Source organism: Aphidius gifuensis, linkage group LG1 (genome assembly GCF_014905175.1).
Source record: "Aphidius gifuensis isolate YNYX2018 linkage group LG1, ASM1490517v1, whole genome shotgun sequence".
In the NCBI taxonomy this organism is placed as follows: Eukaryota; Metazoa; Arthropoda; class Insecta; order Hymenoptera; family Braconidae; genus Aphidius; species Aphidius gifuensis.
The window spans coordinates 23546769-23572908 of record NC_057788.1 but is presented as its reverse complement, the minus strand read 5'-3'; the positions used below and the strand labels follow the sequence as shown (position 1 = coordinate 23572908).

Below are 26140 nucleotides of genomic sequence, written 5' to 3'. Positions count from 1 at the left end.
TAATTGCTGGAATTTTATCTGTACCAGATGATGTTTTGTTGGGGAGACATCTGAATATTTTTTCTACTTGGTTGATATTGCATAAGTATATGTCATTATTGATTGGTTTTGGTTGTGATGATTTGTTGGTGGTGCTGAAGATGGTGTAGGTTATGTTGTTGTTGTTGAGATGTTCAAGTTCTTGGTCAATTTTTTTTGCATTGTTTTCGATTACTTCAGAGAATCTGATTGCGTAGTCTTGTGTGTTAATTTGTTTTGGTGTATTTATAGACTCATAAAAGGATCCAATGGCATTTAATTTGTCTATTGGGTCAGTGAAGGTGTATTTTCCATTTGTTAAGGTTGTGTTGTTCAGGTTTAACTCCATTCTGTCTAAAATGTATTTATTATTTTCGTCAATTGTTATTTTATCAATTGGCTGTGACATTTTAGGCTTGAAGATTGCTTTTAGTTTAGGAAAGAAGGTGCTTGAGTCTTTATGGCTTATTTGTTTTATTTTATTTGACCAGTGGGCGTTAATAGATTTATTGAGCTCCTTTTTTAGTTCATTCTTGATTTTTTTTATTGTTGACTTGAGTGATTTTGTTGTTGGGTTGTATTTGTCTTGATTATTTCTGGTCCATGAGTTGAGTGATTTTTGAAGTTGTTGTTTGCTTTTGAGTAATTGTTTTACTCGTGTTGAGATATATTTTTTCATGTCATCTTGGGGTTTGGCATATGGTACAGTTTTGTCTATGCATTTAATGATTAGCTCTTCTAGTTTAAGTATTTCTTTGTCAATCTCAGTAGTTGTAAGGTTTGTGTCATCTGGTGGTGGTGTATAACTTTCTTTTTCAAGAGTTTTATGGAATTTATTCCATTTAGTTCTCTTGTAGATTAATTTTTTGTCTAGGTCAGCTGTTGGTAGTCCATTGGTGAGACTTTTTGACAGGTTTAGATTGAAGGTTATGGCACGATGATCACTATCATAATCGAGAGTATTTAATTTTCCATCTGGTGTTGTGGAGATGTCAAGTCTAGAGTCAGCTAGACATATGTCAAGATACGACCCAGAGGATGGAAATGTTGGTTCAACAGGTATATAGACTTGGAGTTTATATTTTTGAGCGTTGTTGTTTTCCCAATTTTTGAAATAAATACCTTTTGAGTTAAGTTTGTGGTCACCCCAATCCATTCTTCTTGTATTGAGATCACCAGCCATTAGATAGTATGTGTTGACTTTGTCAAGTTTAAGGTTTACGAATATTTTGTTTAATTCTTCTGTGAATATGGCTCTGTTGTTATTGTTGGCATAAACACTTATTATGTAGATTGTGTTGCTTGAATTGTTGATGAGTTCAATGATGGTGAATTCAATGATTTCATTACTTGCTGAGCTGGGATGATGTACCACTTTATATTTTATTTTTTTATCTATAAGGATGGCTGTACCACCACCCCTTTTTGTTGTTGTATTGTAAGTAGTTTTAGATCTGTCGGTGCGGATGATGTCGTAGTGCTTGAATTCTATTGTTTGAGTTGAGTTTAATTTAAGTTCAGATAACAGGTAAATGTGATGCCTATGCTTGTTAACGAATGTTTGTAAATCAAGTCTTTTAGATTTGGCTATTAGTGAGTTGACGTTAATAGCTGTTATTTTTAAATTGTTGTAGAGTGGTACGTCCTTGGACGTGTCGTTATTGTTTTTTGTTGTATTATTCATAACTGATTGACTTGGATATGAATTCCTCGAGTTTTTGGAATCTTTCATTTATGGCTAGCATTATTTGGTTTAATTTATCATTTATAATGTTGTCTACATTTTTTTGTATATATGTCATCCAGTGTGGTGGAGGTTCTTGTTGGTGATTTGTTGATGGATCATATGTTGGTGTCCCATATGGCTGACTGATTGTTGTTGTCGGTTTATGTTTGTTGTTATTTTGGTGATGTTGTGGTTTAAGTGTGTTGTTATTAACAAGTGCGTCTTGAAAGGATTTGCCCTGTGTGATGTATTTGTTGGCTGTTTTGATGGCTGTGTTGATGTGGCCTTTTTTTATTGTTTCTTGTTGTTTAATGAGTTTAGATGCTGATGAAAAGTAAGGGCATCCTTTATATGAGGCTGGATGTCCATTTTGTTCACAGTTGGCACATTTCAACTGGTTTTTGTCTACTTTATTTGTTATGGAGCAATCTTTCGCTTCGTGTTGTCCTGCACATTTGACACATCTTTGTGGCATCATGCAGTTGGCACTTGCGTGTCCAATTCTTTGGCATTTCCTACATTGGAATAGTTTTGCTTTCCTGAGTTTTTCCCATTGGACACGTTGGTATGCTACATTGGTAATTTTTAAGAGTAGTTCAGTTGATTGATCATGGTCAATCTGTACAATATGGTGATGTCTGTCAGGTTTACTTTTGTTGAAGATAAATTTGGTAACTTTTAAGATTTTTACCTTGTTCTCTGTTGTTGTTAATAATTCATTAAGAATTTCATCAGTTGTGAAGTCACCTCTAACACCTTTTAAGACTAGATTTTTAGGTCTGAGGTCTTTAGGTGTGTATGTATAGTATGGTGTTTTATCTTCTTTTAATTGTTGTAAGCATTTGGTGTAAATTTCAATGTTTTTGCACATGATGGTTAAGTCATTGTCAATTTTTTTGATAGATATGTCATTGTTGTTGATATTCTTTTTGGCTAATGCTGATGTTATAGCTTTAATGTCACTTGAGCCATGTATTTCAATCGGTGGCGCTTTTATGATTTTTGGTTTGCTGTTTTTTGGTTGTGTACCAATTGGTGGAATGTTTGTTGTTGTTGTTGATGATGTGCTGTTGTTTATGTTTGATGTGCTTGTCGTATCATTGTTTGTCTCCATATCTATTGAGTTTAAGCTCTCAAACGAGTTGTGAAGAGAGATGTTTTCTGTTTGGTCCAGCCGACGTAGTACATTTCTATTTGTTTTTTTTGGGAATGTAAAGCCTTCTTTATCAGATGTCCCAGGACTTCCAGGATGATTCCTCTTCAAATTTAGATTTGGTTTAGGAGTATTTAGGTTAATTTTTTTATTTTTAAATAATCTGTCCAACTGGCTAGATGTATATCTAGCCGATTGAGTTTTAGATGGTGATTTGGTGTTAACGCTTGGCATTTTTTGTGGTGATTTATTGTTGATGTTTGACATTTTTAGGTTAGGTAAGGGAAGGCTTGAAGCCTTACCCTTAATTTGTTTTTTTTTGACAATTAAATTGTTTATGTTGTTGTTTTATTGTTTAATAATGTTAAGAGACACTACTAATTAAAAGTAATCACTTTTTTTTGTTTGTTCTACACTAATTACACTGTAATTTACATATTATTGCAGAGCAAAAAAAAGCCAGATATCCTAACCAGTAGACCATAACGGATACGATATACCCGGTATATTTTACGAACTCTTTATAAATATAAACATAAATATCTTCTAAAAATACACCGGATATTTTTTTTATAAAAACAAAACATTAAAGCCTAATTATTGATGAAAAATAATAGATATTATTATTGCTGAATTACACGCCTAATTAAACTTTGTTATTAATATTAGAAAACGAGCTTTTATTATGTTTTGATCATATCTGTATTCGAGTATAGTACTATAGTATAGAAACTGCTATTTATACTAGTTTCATCTTGCCGTAAGTCTTGCCGTAATTAATCAACAAAATAAAGTCATCCTAACAAAACGAGTCAATTATTAGAACAAGTATTGTTTGTTGTGCATCAATTCTCTAAGCTAATGGTTTCTATATGTAATGTTGATATGAAAATTAAAAAGAAGCTTAGTATTTTTCTGCATAAAATAGACGTAGTAATTATTTTTTTTCCATTGAAACTCATATACGCATTTATTCTTGTATTTTATTTAGCGAAACGCAAAAGCTTTTTGTATGTTTTGATCACGTGTTTTGGGGTACGCATATCATATAGACAACACAGGGATTATATGCGATGCAATATAATCATAATAATATTGAAGTGAGTAAAAAGAGGGAGTTATCAAGAAAGACATCAAGAAGTATTAAAGCAAGGGAAAAGTACAAAAAAAAAAAAAAATAAACTGCGCATCACAACAACCGATAAGATGTTTGAGAATAGATCAAATCATTAATTAGCAGCTTAATTACATACTTTAAAGTCGGAGAGGAGTAGCAATTTAATCAGTTTTGTATAAATATTATGATATATTTTTTTGAGGTCAAGGTATGTCATTTCAAACAATTCATATATAATTTTGATAATTTAAATAATAACGACATCGTTAATTTAATATTTATAATTGGATCAAGATAATTATATGGCTTTAAAAATAAAATACAAGTATGATTTTTAATTCTATCTTTCCCATTAAAAAAAAAAAAAAAACTAAAAAACTAAAAATTAATTAGATATAATTGACAAATAAAAAAATCATATATAGGTATATATTGATTTTTATTTGTTTTCAATTTATACAATTTGTTCAATTATTGAATCGTTAAATTGCTCATTAATTTTTAACTTTAGCTTTAAATTCATTTTGAATTTTATTTTTAATTTTGTTCGCATGGATTGTAAGCTCATGTATATAACTTGAAGCTAAATGAAATAGTCGAAATACTTTTCTATTTTCAGAATGGTATTCTAGAATTTAAACTAGGAACCGAAATACCTTTTCCTCAAACTATAAAAAAGAGATTAATTAATATTAAACGAATTATTGTTTGTAAATTTGAAATAAAAAAAGATGAAAATTGCATAATTATATAAAATTCTTATCAAACAATTTCCTTCTTTAATAAAAAATTACAAAATAAAAAAAGAAAATTGAACGACTTGTCATTTTTTCTTGTGGCTCATGCCACACCCACCAATATATGTATAGGAATCATAATATAAATTGTGATAAAAGGGTAAAAGTTTAAATAATAAAATAAAAAAACTTTTCTACCTTTTGACAGTGGAAAATGAGCTGGCTAAAACGATTATTGTTTGATGCGAAAGAGGGTTATGTTACCAGAACGAGAGTAAAAAAATAAAAAAGAAAAAAAATATATAAGAAAAACCTCTTATACATAAATATATGGAAGCTTCCGTGCAGCATGGGTTCTCAGATTGCAATAAAAATTTATCGTGATTGGCTGGTGTAAAAATAATGATATTAATAATAATAACAATTTAAGAAAAAATGAAAAAATGATCGTCAATAAGGTCGTATTCGATTAATAAATCAATAGTGTTTAATTAAAATCATCTTATCATTTCTTATTATCTTATGATAGGACAATTATGCAATAATTATGTTAGTCCTATTGTCACAATATTATAATAATTTAATATCCATAATGAACGACAACTTTAGTCAGTAAAGATACATGCAACTACAAAGATGCACAATGCACATGCAGTCACACACACACAGTTAGTCATTAGTCATAACATATATATATAGCCAGTTTTAACGGTCGAATCATGTTACATGTGTCTTCTTCAAACCCCTGCCAATCCTTTCGAAAACTTTGCAAAACATTTTATATGCGTATATACAGAGTCAATGTATACTCATGCGAATATTAAATAAAATTTATTTCATAATTTTGTTTTCCATATATAAAAAGGCCTGTCAAAATGTCAAATTAAAATTGAATGAATTTTGAACAAAATACAATAATGCTCACATTTAAGTTAGATTTAAAAAAAAAATTTTTTTATAATTAAGCTACCTATAAATCACTTGAAATATTTTAATGGAATTTTATTCTCATTTTCGCCATTGCTGACTAACGGAATGCATACACTATACATGTTATATTGTAAATAAAAAGAAATACAAAAAAAGTTCACTTTAAATATTTTGCAATATTCACAATTTTATGAGACATAGTAAAAATATAAAACTATTGTTATTATGTTTATTTGAAGTTGTATATTGAAATTTAATTTATTTTTTTATTTTTTTTTGATTTAATGGAGCACAGCCATGAAAGGAAATAGAATAATACTTTCGAATTATTATGAGCTGTACGACGCTCTCTCGAGTACTGACTTGAAAATGTATATACAACGAACAGTCTACCTCGGTCTTACCACTAAGGCCCCATACCATCGATGCCCAGTGGTTATCAAATTATTAGAAATGTCGTTACTCAAATATTACGATTACAAATATTACTACATTTTTAAATATGATTAGACAAAAAATAATTATTGAATTCCAAATTATATATCTATAAATAGCTGCAGTCAGTAATTATACTAGTTAAAATCAAAAATTATAGAAAAAATATATATCAGCTTGTTTTTACATATCGAAAATTAAATAATGTACTTACGTAAATACTGCATAGAAATAATATTTGATAACATTCAATTGAAGAAAATTAATAACTCACCTGAAACAAAAAAAAAAAATACATAATTATTTTTTTTTGAAATTTTATTTACTGTTGTAACAAGAGTAAATGAAAAAATGAAAATTTTTATTTGTTTTCAATTTATTTTACTTGACAATTATTATTATCAAATTTATTGATGAATTTTTTTATGTATAATAAATAAGTAACAGGAAGTATATAAAGGTCGATCGATAAATTTTTTTTTTTTTTTTTTTATATCAGGTTAATAAAAAAATAAATAAATAAAAAATTACAAACATTGTTGGATAGTTTTTTAGCGTCATTATAATGCGTGTATTGAATTTTTAAATTAAATTTAAATATTTTATTGTTGAAATATATATTTTTTTTGTATTTAAAATTTTCTTTGTTATTTATTATTTGTCAAATGAAAATTTTCAATTGAAAATTCAAATACAAAAAAAAAAGAATTTTAAATAAATAATAAAATTTATCAATTCAATGTAGATGAGAAAAAAAAAAAAAAAAGTATATATTACAATAAAGTTTATAAAGTCATAGATTTGTGATAGGGGGAATGAAACCAAGCAATTGCCTTTATCCGGAAATTTTTTTATTGTTTCAATTTGCTGTTAGGAAGCGAGTACTCGTTTATTCGATGATTGCAGTCAACGAGATATCGTCTCCAAGCATAGTCACATGAAAAACCAGTTTCTGCACTTGATGATGATGATGATGCGATGATGATAATGAAGAAGGGGCCAACCAACGAGGAAGAAAACAAGGAGAAAAAAAAAACATGAAAAGATAAACTGCTCTCATTTAAGTATATACCAAATGTTCTTTTTTTTTAAAATAAAATTTACGAAAGACTCTTATGTATATTCATAGATAATGAATAAAAAAAATTATATTATCAATAAATTTAATGGCAGTTGTTGATAAAATCGAGGAAGTTGATTATTACCATTTGTGAGTCATGGTGTCACTCGAAGCATCAACAAATATCCCCTTTATAAATTTAATAAAATATTCTTTCGATTTATATGAAAATATTTTCAAGAATAATATATATTTTTAAGTTAAAACAATATTGTTTTATTTATTTAAATTGATTTTTTATTAAGACATGAATATACTGTCTGCAGTTATACTGGTACAGGTGTCACAAACAGATGCAATTTAATAATCGCTTATCAAACAGATGTCATTACAAGACAACAAGGCCAACATTGTGATTATAAAAATATCAACAAAAACAACAACAAAAACAATTGTAGTAATAATAATAATGAAATGAAAAAAATTCCAAAGACTTTCGATGACAATTAAAATATACATATTTTATGTGAATAATTAGTCTCGTTAAGCCATTTAAATTTTATGAGAAACACATTTTTGTATATACATATATAGTCAGAGTATAATTTTATGAATGATGAACATTTGTCTATTGCGAAAAAAAAAAAAAACAATATAGAGACTAAATGTTTACAAAGCTACTATGTGACATGCAATTTAATTTACTTATGCAATAATTAATTGAAAATTGCGTATTTTTAATTTTTCAATTTTTTCCATTTCATTTTAATTCATTTATTCATAAATAATATATAATTGCGATGAGTAGATATAAAATTATATTTACAATTCTATTTATTTATTAAATAAATAAATATTTTAAATGAAAAAAATAAAATTACCTTGAGAATTGGAAATGCGGACTTGAGTGGAAAAAAAAAATATATATATATATAAATGCGCCGAAATAATTGCCTCTTGGAGACAACTATATTGAATGAATAAAGATAAAATACAAGACTTTTAGACATTTCAATGTTTGTAGAATGTGGGGCGTGAGACATTTTGATTTATGGCGAGGGTTTTCTCGATTTTAACTTTATACTATGCAAATGTAGATATACGTCAATGATAATATGCTACTGACCCATATTTCTCAATTCTCAGGGTCAACTAAGACTTCAAAAAAAATGTATTTATTTTATTTATTTGCTAGTTTATTTATTTAAAAATCTAATTTTATATAGTTAAAAAAAAACAGCAGCAACAACAACAACAACAACAACAACAACAACAACAACAACAACAACAACAACAACAACAACAACAACAACAACAACAACAACAACAACAACAACACGTGATTCTCTTAAAGACGTGATTGCCAAAGGAATAAAAAAAACAATTAGCAAGAATGATAATGATATAAAAAATAAAGTACACCATAAGCAATGAAAATAAACAAAATAGAAAAAAATTTAAAAAAAATTAAACGACTATTGAAGACGTGAGATTGCAATTCCTTAGATCCAAGGTGAATGTCCCTGTGAGGTCAATGATCCATCAGCAAGGTAATATACACAAAAGTATTATTAAGAAAACAACGAAATGGAAAAAAAAATAAAAAAAAAAATCAAGGCGTTTATTCTTGATGTCAGAAGATTTGACGATTTGCCTCAAAGAGTCCAAGGATAATATTGTATTATTCTAGTGGCCTTTCGAATGGATTTTTTAAAATCATATAGCCTGAGGTGCATTGTCCGAGAAAGCCATAGTCATTTATATATATTTATATATAAGTCAATCATCAATGCATTAAAAATTTTCCTTCACTATATGGATTGGTTAATACAACGTAACTTTATTAAATTAATTGACTGCCCGCATCTTTGAAAAATAATCTATATATTTGAACAGGAAATAATAAAATTTCGTATAAAAATAAAAAAAATCAACAGCAAACTAATCAAAGAGAAAAAAGTTATATTAAAGTATTGAAAAAGTTGCCTGATTGCCCTCATACAACTTCCTGGCTTTGTTGTAATTTTTATTTATTTATTTTTTCCCTAACTCTCATTCACTTTATTTATATACATGTCGTTTTTCATTTTCACCAATTCACACATAGTCATGTTTATAGACAACTCGTTCACTCAATATAACCAGATAAATTCTGACGGAAGCCTTTCAATAAATCACTTCCGTACAAGATTTTATTTATCTTTTACTTTATCATGTGTATTATAAAATTGCTGTTACACACATATCAACAGGAAAATAATAAAAAAAAAAAAATAATATTTAATATCAATCAAATGAATTAATAATAAAATTTTGTTAAATATAATATTAATTGTCGCTAAATTAATTTATCAAACGACCTCGTTTAAGACAAATTAAAAAAATAAATTAATTTAATTAATAAAACATTACATGTTGATCTTGTCACGCGACTTATTCATGTTTGTGAAATAAATGGAAAAAAAAAAATATATATATATGTATATACATATCAATCAGTATTTAATATTTACACATACACATATAATACTGCACATATACACATAACAATGTCCGATAGACGAAAGTACATCCAAGTCTAAAATCGAGGCCAAGGCCTCAAATTGGTTCTCGGCTATATACAAAATGTCTGGATTTATTTGCCGATATATACATTCATTTTTTTTTTTTTTTTCATCTGTCAGACACACCCATACACGCAGTTACTTGTGGTATATCAATATATATTTGATTTATTTCTATCCAATATGAGAGTAATTCAAAAAAATCAATAATGGCAACTTGTTGGGTATATACAAAATACAAAAAAATGCAGTCTATATATTAAAATTAATAATGATTGATTTGTTTTATATCTAAAAAAATAAACTAAGATAAAAAATATCAAAACAACAGAAATAAATACTGTATTTTCGTGAGCTTTTTACAGATACAATTAAATTTAAAAAAAAGAAATTAAAAATATAGTTTATTTGTAAACCCACGACGCAATAACTATAATTTAAAATTTTATTAGTAAATATATAGCACAAATATTTGATAAAGTTTATTTGCAAAATTATGTCATTGTCGAAATTAAGGGATATAATAGTACATAGCCTTTACATTTTATAGCCAACGAAAAGTGCTTTTCTAACCACCTCTGTATTTCTCTAAACCGCTGTCAAAAACACACGCTGTACCAGAGCCATTATACAAAAATATCATATCATACATATATTTACCATCATCCCCTATATAAAAATTTTTTTCCTATTTTTTTTTTTTTTTTGATTTTGCTCTTGACATTCGTTTAACACGAAAAAAAAAGTATAAAAAAATGGAAAAAAAAATAAAGTAAAATTCGGCTATTCTAACAATACCATAGCTCCAGGGGTTTAATTTACTCGCCCGTTAATTGGAATTTTTTTTTTTTTTTTTCTATATTGTTCAATTACCAGATAAACACGTGTATATTGCAATTGAAATAAAAATTTTATTCGACTCAATGTATGCCCTTGAACTTGAAAAAATATAATTATAATTCCAGAAAATAAAAAAAAATTTGTTAATATATAAAATGAATTTAAACATTCAAAGTGACAGTATCATTCAGCTAGAATATTGATTTTAAACTTTTAAATGTAAAATAACATTTCCGTTTAATTTTCATTTTTATAAGCTTGTACACCATCTAGCGGAAATTTTTATCACCGTTTAAATACAATATATAAAAGATGCAGATAACAAAATGTTTATTATTAAATATATATCAGATTATATAAATATGATGAAATAATTTAAATTTATATTTTTCAATCTACGCCTTTGGATTTAATTAAATAATATAAAATTCAATTAAATTTTTATGCATATAAAAACAGTGTTGATGCACATTGTCAACGTATACTATACATATTTTATATAAAAAAATAATTAAATAAATAACCCGTGAAAATAAAAATTATAAATATTTGATTTTTTTTTTTTTTTCTTGTTATATGTTACCGGTGTTATTAAAAATTTAACGACACTCGATATGTTTTTACTCACTGCCAATTAAATCCAGTCGTAATACCATCCCGTAGACGATCCCTCAAACTACGTTGTCGAGCTGGACCTGGTGAGCCAGGAGAGTTATTTTCTTGGGTCCTCGGTGGTCCACCACCACCCGAGAACAACGCCATTATTTATTTTTATTTTTTTTTTTTTCACGAGTAAGAAATTTAATACTATACACTTTGTTGAGCTACCAGACTCTTAATATAGTAACAATAATAATTACTATTATTATTATTATTACAAACAACTAGAAAGTACAACAACAAAAAAAAATAAAGAAAAATACAATTCCGCACTTGAAGTTTTAACGAAATGCCTCAGGAATACTGATAAGCAACATTTGTAGATTTTACAAAGCAGTCAAGATCTAGCATACCACTCTGAGCACTTTTTTTTCAATAAACCAATCTCACCACTTGATAAATGTATATATATATTTTTTATTGTAATTAATTTTTATCCTCTCTCTCTTTCTCTCTCGATTTTTTTTCTTTAAAAATTCTTTGTTTGTTTTTCTCTTTCGTCTTTAAGTTTATCAGGTTGTCTGTTACCACTTGTGAGTTAATTTTTATACACCGACGTATACACTTGTTGGCTTTTTTTAAAATCTTTTTCTATTTGTATGAACGTATATATAAAATAATAATAATAATGATGATGATAAATTCAGGTGTGTATAAACAACAGTGTATAAAGCTGAGCGGATAATGTTTAATGTCGAGTTGGCTCACATTTTTTTTGTGTTATGACTTTTTGACTCATTGCCAGATGCGTATATATGCTATTACAATTATAACATGTTCATTTAATCCGCAATAAAATAGAAAAAAAAAAAAAAAACAAAAATATTAATAACGAAAAATATATACTTTGTAAAATATAGTTGGATGCTAAGATACTTGAAATTCCATTGTAAATTCGCTTAAGAGAATTTGAAAAAAAAATTAAAATAACATTACTGTTTTTTTTTTTTTTTTTATTTTATATCAAGGCCTTGCTATTGCATACTCTGAATTTTATCGGATTAACTATTTTTTTTATATAGTGACACACAAAATACAGTGGGAGGGTCAAAAAAAAGTAAAACTAAAATTTTATGAAAGCCCTTATTTGTCTACGTTAATTTATATTTACCAAGTAATTTACTATATATAGCTTTATTTTATTCAAACATATTTAGTTAACCTAAATATATATCTATATAGAAGCAAAAAAAATTAAAACCACTATAAAAAAAAGAAATTGGGAATAAACTTTGAGGCTCATTTATCCATTAAGCAAAGAAAAATAATTTCATTTTATCACCCTTTTATTATTATGTTCATCCAAGCTATACTTTTATTTTTATTCCCTTGTCTTTTGTAATTTTAACAACGCACAAGTATTAGTATCCATCGCAACATACCTACGATGGCTACGAACAGTATAGCTCAATCGATTTTCTAAAAAAATTCCCTTAATGATTAACCGCAAAAATAACATATATATAAATCTGACGCCCTAGAAATTTTGTGATAAGTATCGTCAATAAATCATAACAATAAATGCTTACTCAAAAAAAAATAATAGACTTATCACAAAATAATAAAGCTTTTTAGTTTTTAAACTGATAAACAGTTGTTTGAAAAATTTTATAAAACTAAAAAAAAATTAAATTTAAAAGCAAATTACACGTCAACAAAAATAAAATAAAATAAACTGAATAAATGTGAAAATAATAACTACATATATATAGATATAGTGCAAATAAAAAGAGTCAAAAAAAAAATATATTACGTTTTAAACAAAAAAAAAAAAAAAAAGTTTTAACAAGTAAAAAAATAAAATAGGTTATAAGGGGGTTTGGTTGGCATTTAAAATACTAGATGATATTCTAACATGAAAATGTTGAGTTCTTTTTTTTTTTTTTGTTTAGAGTAAGAGAGACATAAAATTAAGTATTAACTGAAGCTTATAGACGATGAGAATTGTAGAAGAGAAACAGAGTGACTAGTACAAGGTCAAGCTCACAGCTGTTTCACCCGTCCTTGCACCAAGTAGAGGAGGATCTCGTTGGTCTCCTACCCACCCACCATAAATATACATTTATATACATTATACACAGTCAAAACCCAATACCAGATATTCACCCATCCTACTCACATAAACGTTAACATTTTATTCAACACATTCAACTGCCTATACTACCACCACCACCAATACCACCAACATTACCAACACCACCCCAACACTGTTAATGAGAGAAAGGCCTGTATATTGATTCCCTTTTGCCCCAAAACTTGGCAAATCCGGGCCTCCACCTGCATCAACCCCCTTCATACTAGGATTCACCTATATTCGCAAACTATATTCTCTCTATTTCGTTTTTATTTTATTTTTCTTCTTTTTTTTTCAACAAAATATCTAGATGGATATATACATACGCGTAAATATCAATATATCTATTTTTAGTTTTAATGTATGCAATAATGTATAGTGTTTGAAAACTGTTCAATCAAGAGGGTATTATGAAAAATCCAAAAAATTATAATTCAATATTTTCAAGGCTAAAATATAAAAGATTTTTATTAAATTCAACTGAGCTTTATATTTTAAATAAAGTAAATATGCATAAAAATATTAATAATAAAATTTATTTTTATATATACTGTCAAATTCTATTATTAATGATAAATATAAATTTCAAAGTAATTCAGACTTGATAAATTTAATAAATCAATAATAAAATGAATAATAATAAATTTAAAAAAAAAAATAAAAAACTTTCTTTCTAAGCTAAATAAATAGAGTAAAAGGCCATCGATAATAATAAATAAGCAAATGTAAATGTTTTTTTTTTTTTCTTTCTTTTTCTTATAAAATATTAAAATTCCAAATGCTTTTCTTATATTTTTTATGTATTGATGATAAAGTCAAAGAGGACAGGGACATCCTGGTTCAATATTTACTCCATCAATCAACACTCACGTCCTTCATAAAAGTCTATATTAATAGTATTGAAAATTGAGTCGTGTACCAGGTGGCCAAACTGTTTACTATCGTGATATGTTTTTAGAATTATGATTAAAAGAAAAAAAAGGTTTTCATATATTTAACAAAAAATAAATTTATTCCAATAATAAATGTCTCAGCTTTTATATTCATAGCTTTCTTAAATATTATTGTCTCTTCGTGTCTGAAGGCTTTTCAAGAAATATATATAACTCAATCAATTTTACCCTTTCAAAAACTTATGTTTCTTTCTAAAACTTATATATCATGTTATACCATGAAAATATATAAAAACATAATGATGAAAAATGATTGAAATTATATTGACTATCATTTATTCTTTTTTTAAAATAATTTTTTTCTTTTAAATATTTAATTTAGAAGAAAACTTTTTTTTCTCATGTTAAACAATAAAAGAATAATTTATTAGTTCAATTATCATTAAAAAATATATTTCTAAAAAAAAAAGTTAATTTTAAAAACGTTTTACTTATGATTTTTAGCATGTCTGACTGTGCGTTGAGTCATATCCCTCGTTTACTCAAATCCAATTTAAATAAATTTTTATTAATTACACTCCAATTTAAATCAAAAATAATTCTTTTAAATTTGTGACATGAGACAATATTCACGTATGATAAAACATATACCAAATAAATCGAGTAATTTTTGAACGTTTTCTTAAAAATTTATGAAAAAGGAAAAAAAAAAGCCAGTCTATCCCGACTTGCAGTAATGTTTAACGAGCGAATATGCATTTACCTCCACTCGAGACTTTTTTTTTTTTTTTTGTAAAGAGCCATCACACGTGTACTGTACAAACATTTTTTTAATATTCTCATTTTTTTCTGTGCCAGTGCAAACAAATCCATCAATTAATTTTATTTTTTTCAGTCACTATATATTTATATACTAAATATGATCTCATGTACACTTGGGTGCATCAAAAATTAATTTAAAAAACATTTATAATTCAACGTTTTATTAATAAATATATGAAAAAATAATAATAATAATTAAAAATGTTGTTGATGTAATGTGTTGCCTGGATAAACGCAAACTTTGATCAAAATATTTTTATATGTATTTTATAAATAAAATAAATCTGTACCTCATGGATTATTGTAAATTTTAGAAAAAAAATTAAACTGACATATTCAACAAGAGGCGAATAAGAATAATAAATTTATAAGTTTTTTTTTTTTTTTTTTTTGTGAATCTGGAGCGATTCAATATTGGCAACATCGACATTATATGCGCGCATGTGCGCTGTAATGATCTTACATTGTATACCAGGTATACTTACATTGCGCCCTTGTAACACAATAGGCAAAACGAAGGTTGTAGAATTTGATAAAAATTTTTTCATTTACTAAACGATTCAGGAATAATTTAATACAGATATTCCAAAAAGCTTGTGTGAAAGTTTTATCAACTTATAAGTTATAAAGACAAAAAAAAATTGCATTCCAAAAATTTTCTGGTGATAAAACTCGAAAATTTTTGTATTTTCAAGTTTTAATTAGCGAGAAAATTTGAGAAAAATTAGAAGATCTCTTGAAATTTTTAGTAAAATTACTATACTATGAAAAAAAATTTTTTCTTATCGAAAAGATATAATAATGCAAAATGAAAAGCCGTCGCAGAGTTTTTATACTATATCAAACAAATGTTTATTAGAATGAATTTCTATATACGATAAGTATATTGCATAATGCATAAGTGATGAATATAGATGCATAACTATTCAAACTGGTTGTTTCCGAGAGACCTGAAAAGCCCATATGCAAATGTGAAATAAACCGAGTATAGTCAAGTTTTGATGAAAAGGTAACAGAAAAGTTAGTGAACAAATTCATATATATTTATCTTCATATATGGCCTGATTCGTCACTTCATTATATTTTATACTCTAGATAGAATTTTTTTTCAAACTACTTTTTATCGGAATATCGACCTTTTAGATATACTTCAATTCAATCACAATTGTATACATGAAAATATGTAACATCAAAGTCGCACAACAATTTTTATATATTTTATTTATTTTTTTGCAAAGTTTTTTTATACTTATTTTATTCTTTGAATTTTCGTTTCATATGTATTTTTTGATTTTTTTAAAAAGTATATATTAAGAAATAATTTGCAAAGTTTTACTTGATCTATCACGATATATCTAAATTAATTAAAAAAGTTTATTGAATTTTTGATGATGATGATGACTTGATTGGATATTTGAAAACTTTATTTTATACCTATCAATTTTTCGTGTTATATATTCATTGTCATGATTAAAATTGAAAATAAAAACAAGAGTAAAATAAATAAAACTAAAAAAGGTAATTTATCTTGTATGTGTCATAATAAATACAAGAGACACTCAAGGAAAAGGTCAAGATTTCCTGTCTAAAGATATAAATTTCTCATTTATTCGATCGTCTTTTAGTCGTCCAACAAACTCCCCTTTTTGTCATTTATTTTTTTTTTTTTTTCTTCTATCCCTCAGGTCAAACATGAAAAGTGATTTTTCTGGTAGTTCTTGTGAATACAAGTAAAACGGGACAAAATGGGTGACAAGATAAATATCCAATGTAACACTCTGAATTTTTTTTTTTTTTTTATCTCTATTCTTTCATTGTTAGAAGGAACCCTCAAGGGAATTAAATTCCAATGAGTTTTTGATGTCTTTGTTTTTAATAATACAAAAAGATTTAATTTATTTTGCTCTTTTTTCATCATCGTATACCCAATCGTTTATTAAAACATACGCCTACATAAAAATAAACAAAAGAAGTAAATTATCTGCTACAATTAATTTTTTTTTTTTTTTTTTATAAATCATTTTAAATATATAAATTTATTTTATCATATTTTTATATATAAATTCTCAACGAAATATATTTCTATTGTGCTTTATAAATTTTCATTAATTTTATTCTCATTAAAAAGCAACTTTCCTGTGATTATAAATTAAAAAGATTTTTCATTCTTTTTTCTTATTAAAAATTTATAAACTGACTTTTTTACCCTTAGCAAAAAAATTAAATTAAAATCCTCCGGCAATAAGTGATGTACAGTTTGTATCTTGAGAAAATTTTCATCTCAGTATATAAAAAAAAAAAATACAAAGCTCAACTGACTTTAAAAATTACAATTAAAATGTTGATTTTTCTACCAATTTAACTTTACTTATTCAAGAGCTATAATTTTTTAAATTATTTAAATAAATTATATCAGTCTAAAGTATCATCAATAAATTTATTATTATATATTCTCACACAACCATGGAAAGCATAAATGAGCAAATGAAAATGAATGAAAAAAAACAAACGACCATTTTTCTTGGATAATTTAAACTTGTTTATTATATCAACACACTCTTGGTTGGTGATTATGTATGACCAAAAGATGAGTAAGATTTACTCTAAATATATTTATATAATATATGCATCCTAAAATTTCATTAACAACATTGAAAGTACACAACATGACTATATAAACCCATGCATATATAAATATACAACCAAGAGAGTAAATTTAAAATTGCTCAACTGGCAGTAAGCCCGGGGCTTTTAAAACCACAACCAATAAAATTGTTCATTTTGTGAGAAAGACCAAAATAAAAGTTAAAAACAAAGGAAACCTCAGGACATAATGTCAAAAAAAATATAAAACAACTAAACCATTGTCAAAAAATTAATATGATCAAATAAAATAATTATTTTCGCGTTGCATTTGGCATAAACAATTATTTTTTACCACAAAAAAAAAATATAAATAAAAATTGATAGTAATTATTATTATTATTTTCTAAACTAAACAATTTATGCAAAAAAAAAAAAAAATTAAATCATATGTTCAAGTGGTCAGACGAATAGAAGGGATAAAGATAAAATAAAAAAAAAAAATTGATAAAAACAACAGCAGGGCTTCAACTGTTATAAATGCTGATGTATACTTAAGGATGAGCATCATCGTTTGTAATTCGAGTAGGTTTATAATGTAAAATGTACCTCAGAGAATTTTGCATTATCACATAAGCACACATGTATTTATTCAAGTGTATGTGTGTGTGTATTTATATATTCATATATATGTGAAAAAAATATAAGAGGGAAAACCAGGGAAAATTTCTGTTATCGTCTACTTTACTCATTCTCGCCTGTTCCACTGTTGCTGTATTATTGCAACTTGTGTACATTTGTATATCTATATATTTGTGTGTGTGTGTGTGTGTGTGTGTGTGTGTATGTATCAGTGTGTACAGTATAATAACTAGTACTGGGGGTGAAGGTTACCATCCCTCTTGAACTGGCTTGTTTCCAATGGTAGACGATAGCTATCAGGACTGGGAAAAATCGAGTTATTCTCTCGCACTTTCTACAGAAAATCTTTTCAAAGCTTAAACTCACTATTTTTTTTTTACTTTATTTTATTTACTTCTTATTCCTTCTTTTCATCTCATCATCCTTCTTCTATTACTTTACATCACAATTTTATTTTCTTTATTTTTCTTTCTATTTCACTATATTTTCTCTCTACCGCTCTCTCATCATTCGCAAACGACGCACTTAACCGAGATTTGAAAGGCAATAAAAAAAAAACAATAATAATCTACTCTCATCGAGAATCCACTTTTACTTTTATCAATATTATTATTATTATTATGTCGATTATTTTAACATCTCCATAAAAAGTTTTAACGTAAAAAGCTTGTTGTCATAAACTAAAAATAATTTACCTTTCAGAATAATAATAATTATTATTTTTAGTTATTTTTCTATAACATTATGAAAATAAAATTTATTAAAAAAAATTTTAATTTTTTATTTGTAAGAATAAATTAGATTTAAATGGAGCGCTTAGTTATTATTCATTTGAGATCTTGTACTGAGATTAATACTTGTGGCAAAGTTACAAGCTCATTAGACTTGATTTCATCAAAATTTTCCACCCTCAAAAACTAGAGACTATTAAAAAATTATCATAATTGTACTATTCTTATATTTATTTATTTATTTTTGAATATAGGGGAAATTGTATAAAACATATGCAATTAATGATTATTGTTAAATAAATCATGATAATTATAGTGACAACATATATATTATTCCAACAAGACAATAAACCCCCTCAATGAATATTTAATTTTTCATGAATGATAATGAATTATTTTAATTATTCAATTCATCGATAAACTGTGTCAATCTCAAAATAACATTTATAAACAGAAATTGAAACACCATTTAAAATAAAAATAAATATAAATAATTTATTAATCATGAATGTCATTAAAAATAAATAATAAAAAAAAAAAAATAATTTCAAGTACAATTAGCATCCAACAATTTTTGAATAATCACCTGATATAATTAATGCAAATTATTTTAAAAAATTTAACAAAATTTAATATTAATTATTTTTAAAAAAAAAAAAAAAAAAATGATAATATTTTTAAAAGTTTTTTAAATGTAAAATTTTGATTTATGAATTTTTTTTTTATTGTTGTAATTTTGATTTTGTTTTTAAGATAAATTCTAGGCATGCACACACACACATACACAACCGATGATTACGAAAGTATCGTCGCGAGGTAACTGACGTTTTTAGAAGCCCTCGGAGCAACGGTTATTCAGCGTCCATAACGGAAATGGGCAAACCCCCTTGACTATACACACATACACACAGAGATTCACACACAGTTATTCTCATCCCATGCGCGTGGTTAAACTCCCCTCTACTTTTTCCACCTCAAAACCTATACCTATAAACATTTTACCTTTTATGATGATACACACACACACACAAAGCTCTTCACAACCCCCGTATAGCCAACTTAACAACCCTCTTGCCTTGTTTCAACTACCCCTAACGTGCCAAATCATTCTATTCGCAATTTCATATATATATATTTATTTATTTTTCATTTTATTCGTCTCTCACTAAGAAAACATATACAGCTATGTATAATATTTTCATATTTTTTCTACCCTTATTATTTTCATGACACAAATGTGCAAAATACAAAATATATAATGATGAAATTTTAATTTATTTTTTTTTCATTTTGTTTGATCTTTGTATATTTCATAAATTTAATTTAAGGTTTTTTAAAAAATTCATAAATAATTTTAAAGAAAGAAAGATGAAAAGAAAAAAAAATCCGTTTTTTCTATATATAAATTATTCACATGTCACACACTCTTGTATATTGTTCTTTTCAATTATTTGTTTTTTTATTTTTTTTTTTTTTGCTGAATGACATGTGTATACACAGCATAACTTTTGGTTATTCATGTCAAACGTGATTTGCATCGTATCAATCTTCATTTTCCATTGTACGCGGGCTATTTTCAATTTTATTTTTTTTTTTGTGTAGTTTAGCTACCACCCCCTTGATTTACACATATATTTTATAGACAATATCCACACACACACATACACACGCAGTCCATAAACGGAAAAAGACAACCAACATAATTCTGACATATATATAAAATATATCTATAACCTTTTCTCTAACCGGAAATTTTGTTTGACCTAATTCTGCCAAACACGTGAATTAATTAATCTCATCAATGCGTTGCCATTTGTTGCCCAACATTATATATTGATTTACAAAATTGTAATTCAATTATACGGATTGAAAAAAAAAATACAAAAAAATATAAGTGGATGTAAATTTATGTATATGCGTTAAATTATATATGACTTTGGTAAAATTTGATGAAAATTTATATCCAAAAAAAAAAGAAAATGTATTTGTCTTTTTTATTTATATTTATTTCAATTTATTCAATTGTATAATTTTAAATTGAATATATATTTTATATGATATTTATTTAGGTATGTGAATGCAGCTGGCATTTATTCAAAATAAATAAAAATACATTTACCAAAGTATTTTTTCTATAATTTTATATTTATTTATTCATTTCTTGAAATTTATATTTTTTTCGTTTATTATTAAAAGCTATATGCAATCGATTGAATGTTAGTTTTTCCATCGACTCACAAAGTACATAGTTACCAATAAAGGGGAGGTTAATAGAAAAATAAAATTATCGAGTAAAGATATATGGATGAATATATAAAAAATCAAAAAGAAAAAAAAGCACTGCGGGATATAGAGTGTATATAGCAGGTGAATGGGTTGGTTCGGTTAGTTGTTGGGCACTGTGGTGGTTATAGGTATATAGCAATACTATATATGTGGATTTGATACAGGGGTAGTTCTGTATATTATATGAAACTAGAGGTGTCTGGTCGATGGCACAAGGTCAAGCCGTGAGTATCGACAAAATTCGAATGGCCGAGTTCACTATTCTTCAGCACACCTTATACTTTGTCTTTATATTATATTTAATTTCACTATTTCTTTTACGTCTAATATTATATAATATTTCAAAAGAAAAATAATAATAAAAGTACAAACGTTAACAAAAAAGAAAAATATATATTCATATCAAGTATAATTAAAAAGAAAGCAAAAAAAAAAATAAAAATTATTTTCAACAGAGTCACTGAAGTAAATATATTTTTAACAAAAACAAAAATGTAAAAAAAAAAAAAAATTATGATAATTTAAAAAATGAAAAATTCGAGGTCGGCACGGCTAATGATTTTCTATCGAGCCTCACAATATTCTCTCGACTCTATCTCGACAAGGTCGTGACCGAAATTCAGTAAAAGCTTCCGGGCGAATCGTCCAACGGTCTCTATAAATTTTTTTTTTTTTTTTTGTATATATTTATGCTCACCCTGTTACATCTAAAATGTAATAACAATGAAAATAAAAATTGTAATAATAATAAATAAAAAAAATATTGCAAGTAAATAAAAAAAAGATATAGAAAAAAATAAAATTTTCTAAGATACATTTGATACTGAGTAATTTATATAGGATTACAAATTGATGATTTTGTCTAGGTTTACGATAACATGGACAATAAAAGACAAAAAAAAAAATAATGTTTAACAAGATTATAAATAAATGAAAATAAAAAAATACCTCACTGTTGGATCAAAAATTTTGGAGTATATATAGAGCTTTTTACCAAATTTTGGTATTTTTGCCATATTGGTTTTAAAATATATATTTCTATCCAATATTTCAAAAATTCAATGATTAAATATACTATCAAAAGTTCTGTCAACTTCAGGGTCATTATTTTCAATGGATTAATAAAACACGACGGGTGTTAGTTTGTGACATTTATTTCCATCAATATTTATCATTTTTTATTTTTATTCTTCTACCCTTGTGTATATATATAATTGTTGATGAGAATGACCAGCATTTAAAGTCAATAAAAACAATGCCAATTTCTATTTTTTACATTAAATCTTTACACAGTGTCAACCTATTTTATTCTCAACTTTTTTTTTCCGATCAGTCACCCTCTTTTAGCTTCTATTCTTAGATCAACAACATTATTTATCTCACAGTGTGTATATATACTCAATTTATATTGTCACCGACGATTAATTTTTATTTATATGCGTATTTTTTATAAAATATATATACTACTACTACTATAATGCTAGAAACCTTGAGTATATTTTTTTTAATTGACGAAAAAGATTATCACAGAAAAAGTATATAAGGATTAAGAAAAATAAAAAAAGATTGAGGGTAGCCTGATTGTTGGTATTATCACGTCAATGGTGTTAGAAATAATTGTGGCTTATCATGAAAACCATATAATCTTATATAAAATGACACAGAATTTAATATGCCATACGTGCATGTATTTTTGTATATTGTAATTGTCAGATGAAATAAAACAAAACAAACAAACATCACGTAAGAATAGAAGAGAAAATAATAATAATAAATTAGATATAAAAAAAAAAATAGAAAATAAAGAATTTTATTAAAGTAGAATATTGCTATTGTGAAAAAACGTGCCTTATCAAGTCACAATATATTCAGTGCCTTTTTTTTTTTTCAACATTTTCACATGCCATATCCTCATGTAAATATATATATCATTTTTACTAATCAGAATACACATTTGTTTCCCCTTCGAAAAAGAAAGGAAAAATAAAAAAAAACTCAAATGAGAATCTTCAATTAAAATAACAAAAGAAATAAAAAATGATAGAAAAAAATATTCTTTAGTAGTATTTTTGTATTTCGAATAGAAATATTTTTTTCTTCTCTTTATTTTATTTTTTTCATTTTTCTGAACTTTAAATTATAATATCTACGTATATATAAAAGATAAATGTAATATTCCAAGCACGTTCATATCTGAGAAGCACATTTTCAGTGCAGAAAAAGAATATAAAAAATGTTTCAACTCACAAAAAAATTGCAACTAGGACAAAAATCAAATCAAGACAGATAAATTCATCTATTGAATTTTCAAATGAAAAATAAGTAAAATCTAAATTATGTAAGTGATAATAATTTATAATGGATCATTTACATTTTTAATTTTTCTATTTATAAATTACGAGGTATTTCTTGGAGGGCAGTTGAGGGAGCCTGTCTCGACTTGCTCTACAAATTGAGGGAAAAGTTACTGATACCCTTTTTCAGGAGAATTATAATAAATTCAAAATCTCGAAAATATATAGAGCTTATGGCATATCGCGAAAAATAATGCTTGGACCACGTTAGGAATTTTTTTGGGAACGGTTGGAGCCAGTTTCGATTTGCTCTTCAAATTTAAAGAAAAGTTACTGAAGCCCTTTTACAGGAGAATTTTTATAAAGTCCGAAATATTCAAAATATGGTTTATGGTATTTCGCCAAAAAAAAAACTGCTTGCGGATCTTCAGAAATTTTATTGAATCTAGTTGAAATAAGCCTCTATTTGCTCTATAAATTTGAAAAAAAAATTACTAATGGATTTTTTGGAGAGAATTTTCGGAAAAAAAAAATAACATGAAAGTATGATAAATTTTAGTTTTTTTAGAAAAAAATTCAAAAAAAGTAATTCCGTTACCGGGAATCGAACCCGGACCTTCTGGGTGAAAGCCAGATATCCTAACCAGTAGACCATAACGGATACGATATACCCGGTATATTTTACGAACTCTTTATAAATATAAATATAGATATCTTCTAAAAATACACCAGATATTTTTTTTATAAAAACAAACTATTAAAGCCTAATTATTCATGAAAAATAAGAGATATAATTATTATTATTATATTAGAATTTTTATAAAAATAAAATCTCGAAATTAACTTGAATTTAAACGAAAAAATGTCCAGAATTATCGTTTTTATAAAATGTACATTGTCAAATTTACTTTTAACCCACTCATTTATCTTATATCCATTTTTACAATTACTTCAACACCTAGCACATGTGTCATAATAATTTTAACGAATGAATGAACAAAATATATTTTTAGATCTTTTAGATTTGTAAATTTTACGTAGGTGTTGAAACAATTTCAACTAGTTTACTTTAAAATACATTTTAACGATAATTTAACATAATAATTTTCATAAAAATTATGTATAATCGCATCAATTTTTTTTTATTTCCTTAAACTTTGCATTTACCTTATTATACTTTATAATATTCACATAATCATTATACAACCCACACAAATATTTTCAAACTGAAAACATTAATAAAAATCTAAAACTCGCAAAGATATATTTTATCTCAAAATAAACAAATAAAATTATACTTGTAAGCTGACCCTTCTATACTGTAATGGATTTCGTTCTATTAGCATAACTCAAAGTACTATGTAATATTTAAATTTGTACAATCAATTTGTTGAAAAATATTATTAATGTATGTGTCTATGTATATAAAAATATACATACACGCAAAATAAAAAAGTCAAGTACTCGAATATAGAATCGATGCCCAACAGTTTTATATTTATATATTTAAAAATTCCTACACATCTGTCTATATAATAAGCAAATAAAATAGCCATAACGAGTATTGACAACGAGTCACGTAAAGAAAAATTAAAGATATAAAGACAAAAATAAATTGAAAATACAAAAACACCTGCTATTATTTTTATAATGCATTTTGATTCTGTCTTTCTCATCATCTATAGAAACTTGCAACAGCCCTATATACAGATATATATAAATGTAATCCCTCACTACCTCCCACTGTATCCAACAACCTACTCTTCATCCACCTCATCACCATGACCCTGCTGCTTTCGACAGACGCGCACACGGAATGGAATTATGCGAAACTTCACTTGACCTTGACCTGCTCATAACTCGTGCACGACTGATAAACTTAGATTCAAATTACATCCTCATTATTATAATAATAATAATAATAATAACAATAATTGTAATATGAATTTAGTTCAGTTTGTTTAATATTTATTTGTTTGTTTTTTCATTTTATAAATCGATCTCAAATGTAGTGAGAGAGAAATGATGTGACAAGTGACGCAAATGAGAGAATGATTTTAAATATACCAAGGCAGATTGGTATCAATTGACAATGATGATGATGCTGATGATGACAATCAGAAAAGGGGGAATTTTAATTTTTTAATATATTATTTTTTCTCCTTCTACTTTTTCTCTATCTGTCTCAGTCTAACTCACATCAAAAAAGAAGGAGTAAAATTTTTTATTGATGTTTCTAACAGCTGGTGGGTGAGCTTAGGAATTTATAAAAAAAAAAAAATATTTAAATTGATAATAATCAAGTATTTAATGTATATAAAAATAAAAAAAATTTAATGATATTAAATTAATTTTTTTTTTGTTTATTATAACATAAACACATATATTACTTCAATAGCAAATTTATCGATGTTCAACATACGTCACGTATGACACTGCCCTCTTTTTTTTCAGTACGTATATTTTTTTTATTATTATTATTCAACGAGTATGATGATAGTAATATTGATATAATGCACACCCTTAATTTTCTTGTGGAATTAAAAAAGTTATTACATATGTTGTTTCCGCAATG

At 26.0% G+C, this 26140-nt stretch overlaps 1 protein-coding gene and 1 non-coding gene across 15 annotated transcripts in view; both read right to left on the bottom strand.

The window, feature by feature from the left end:
* The window catches only part of LOC122854370 (TLD domain-containing protein 2-like), a 102649-nt gene that overhangs the window by 44975 nt on the left and 31534 nt on the right, over positions 1-26140 (bottom strand). For 3 of the 14 annotated variants that reach the window (XM_044155014.1, XM_044155130.1, XM_044155056.1), the window contains exons 1-2: positions 19572-19808; positions 11209-11998 (exon numbers count right to left, since the gene is read on the bottom strand). The exons of 10 other annotated variants lie outside the window; for them this stretch is intronic. In XM_044155014.1, the coding sequence (XP_044010949.1) occupies positions 11209-11342 (134 nt within the window). In that variant the 5' untranslated portion in view covers positions 11343-11998; positions 19572-19808. Of the gene's footprint in view, positions 1-5721; positions 6020-11208; positions 11999-19571; positions 19809-26140 lie in introns of those variants that run through there. One more of the 14 variants, XM_044154959.1, reaches the window with a different exon arrangement.
* On the bottom strand, positions 24155-24226 carry Trnae-uuc. Its single transcript has one exon. It is a non-coding gene; the product is annotated as a tRNA-Glu (tRNA).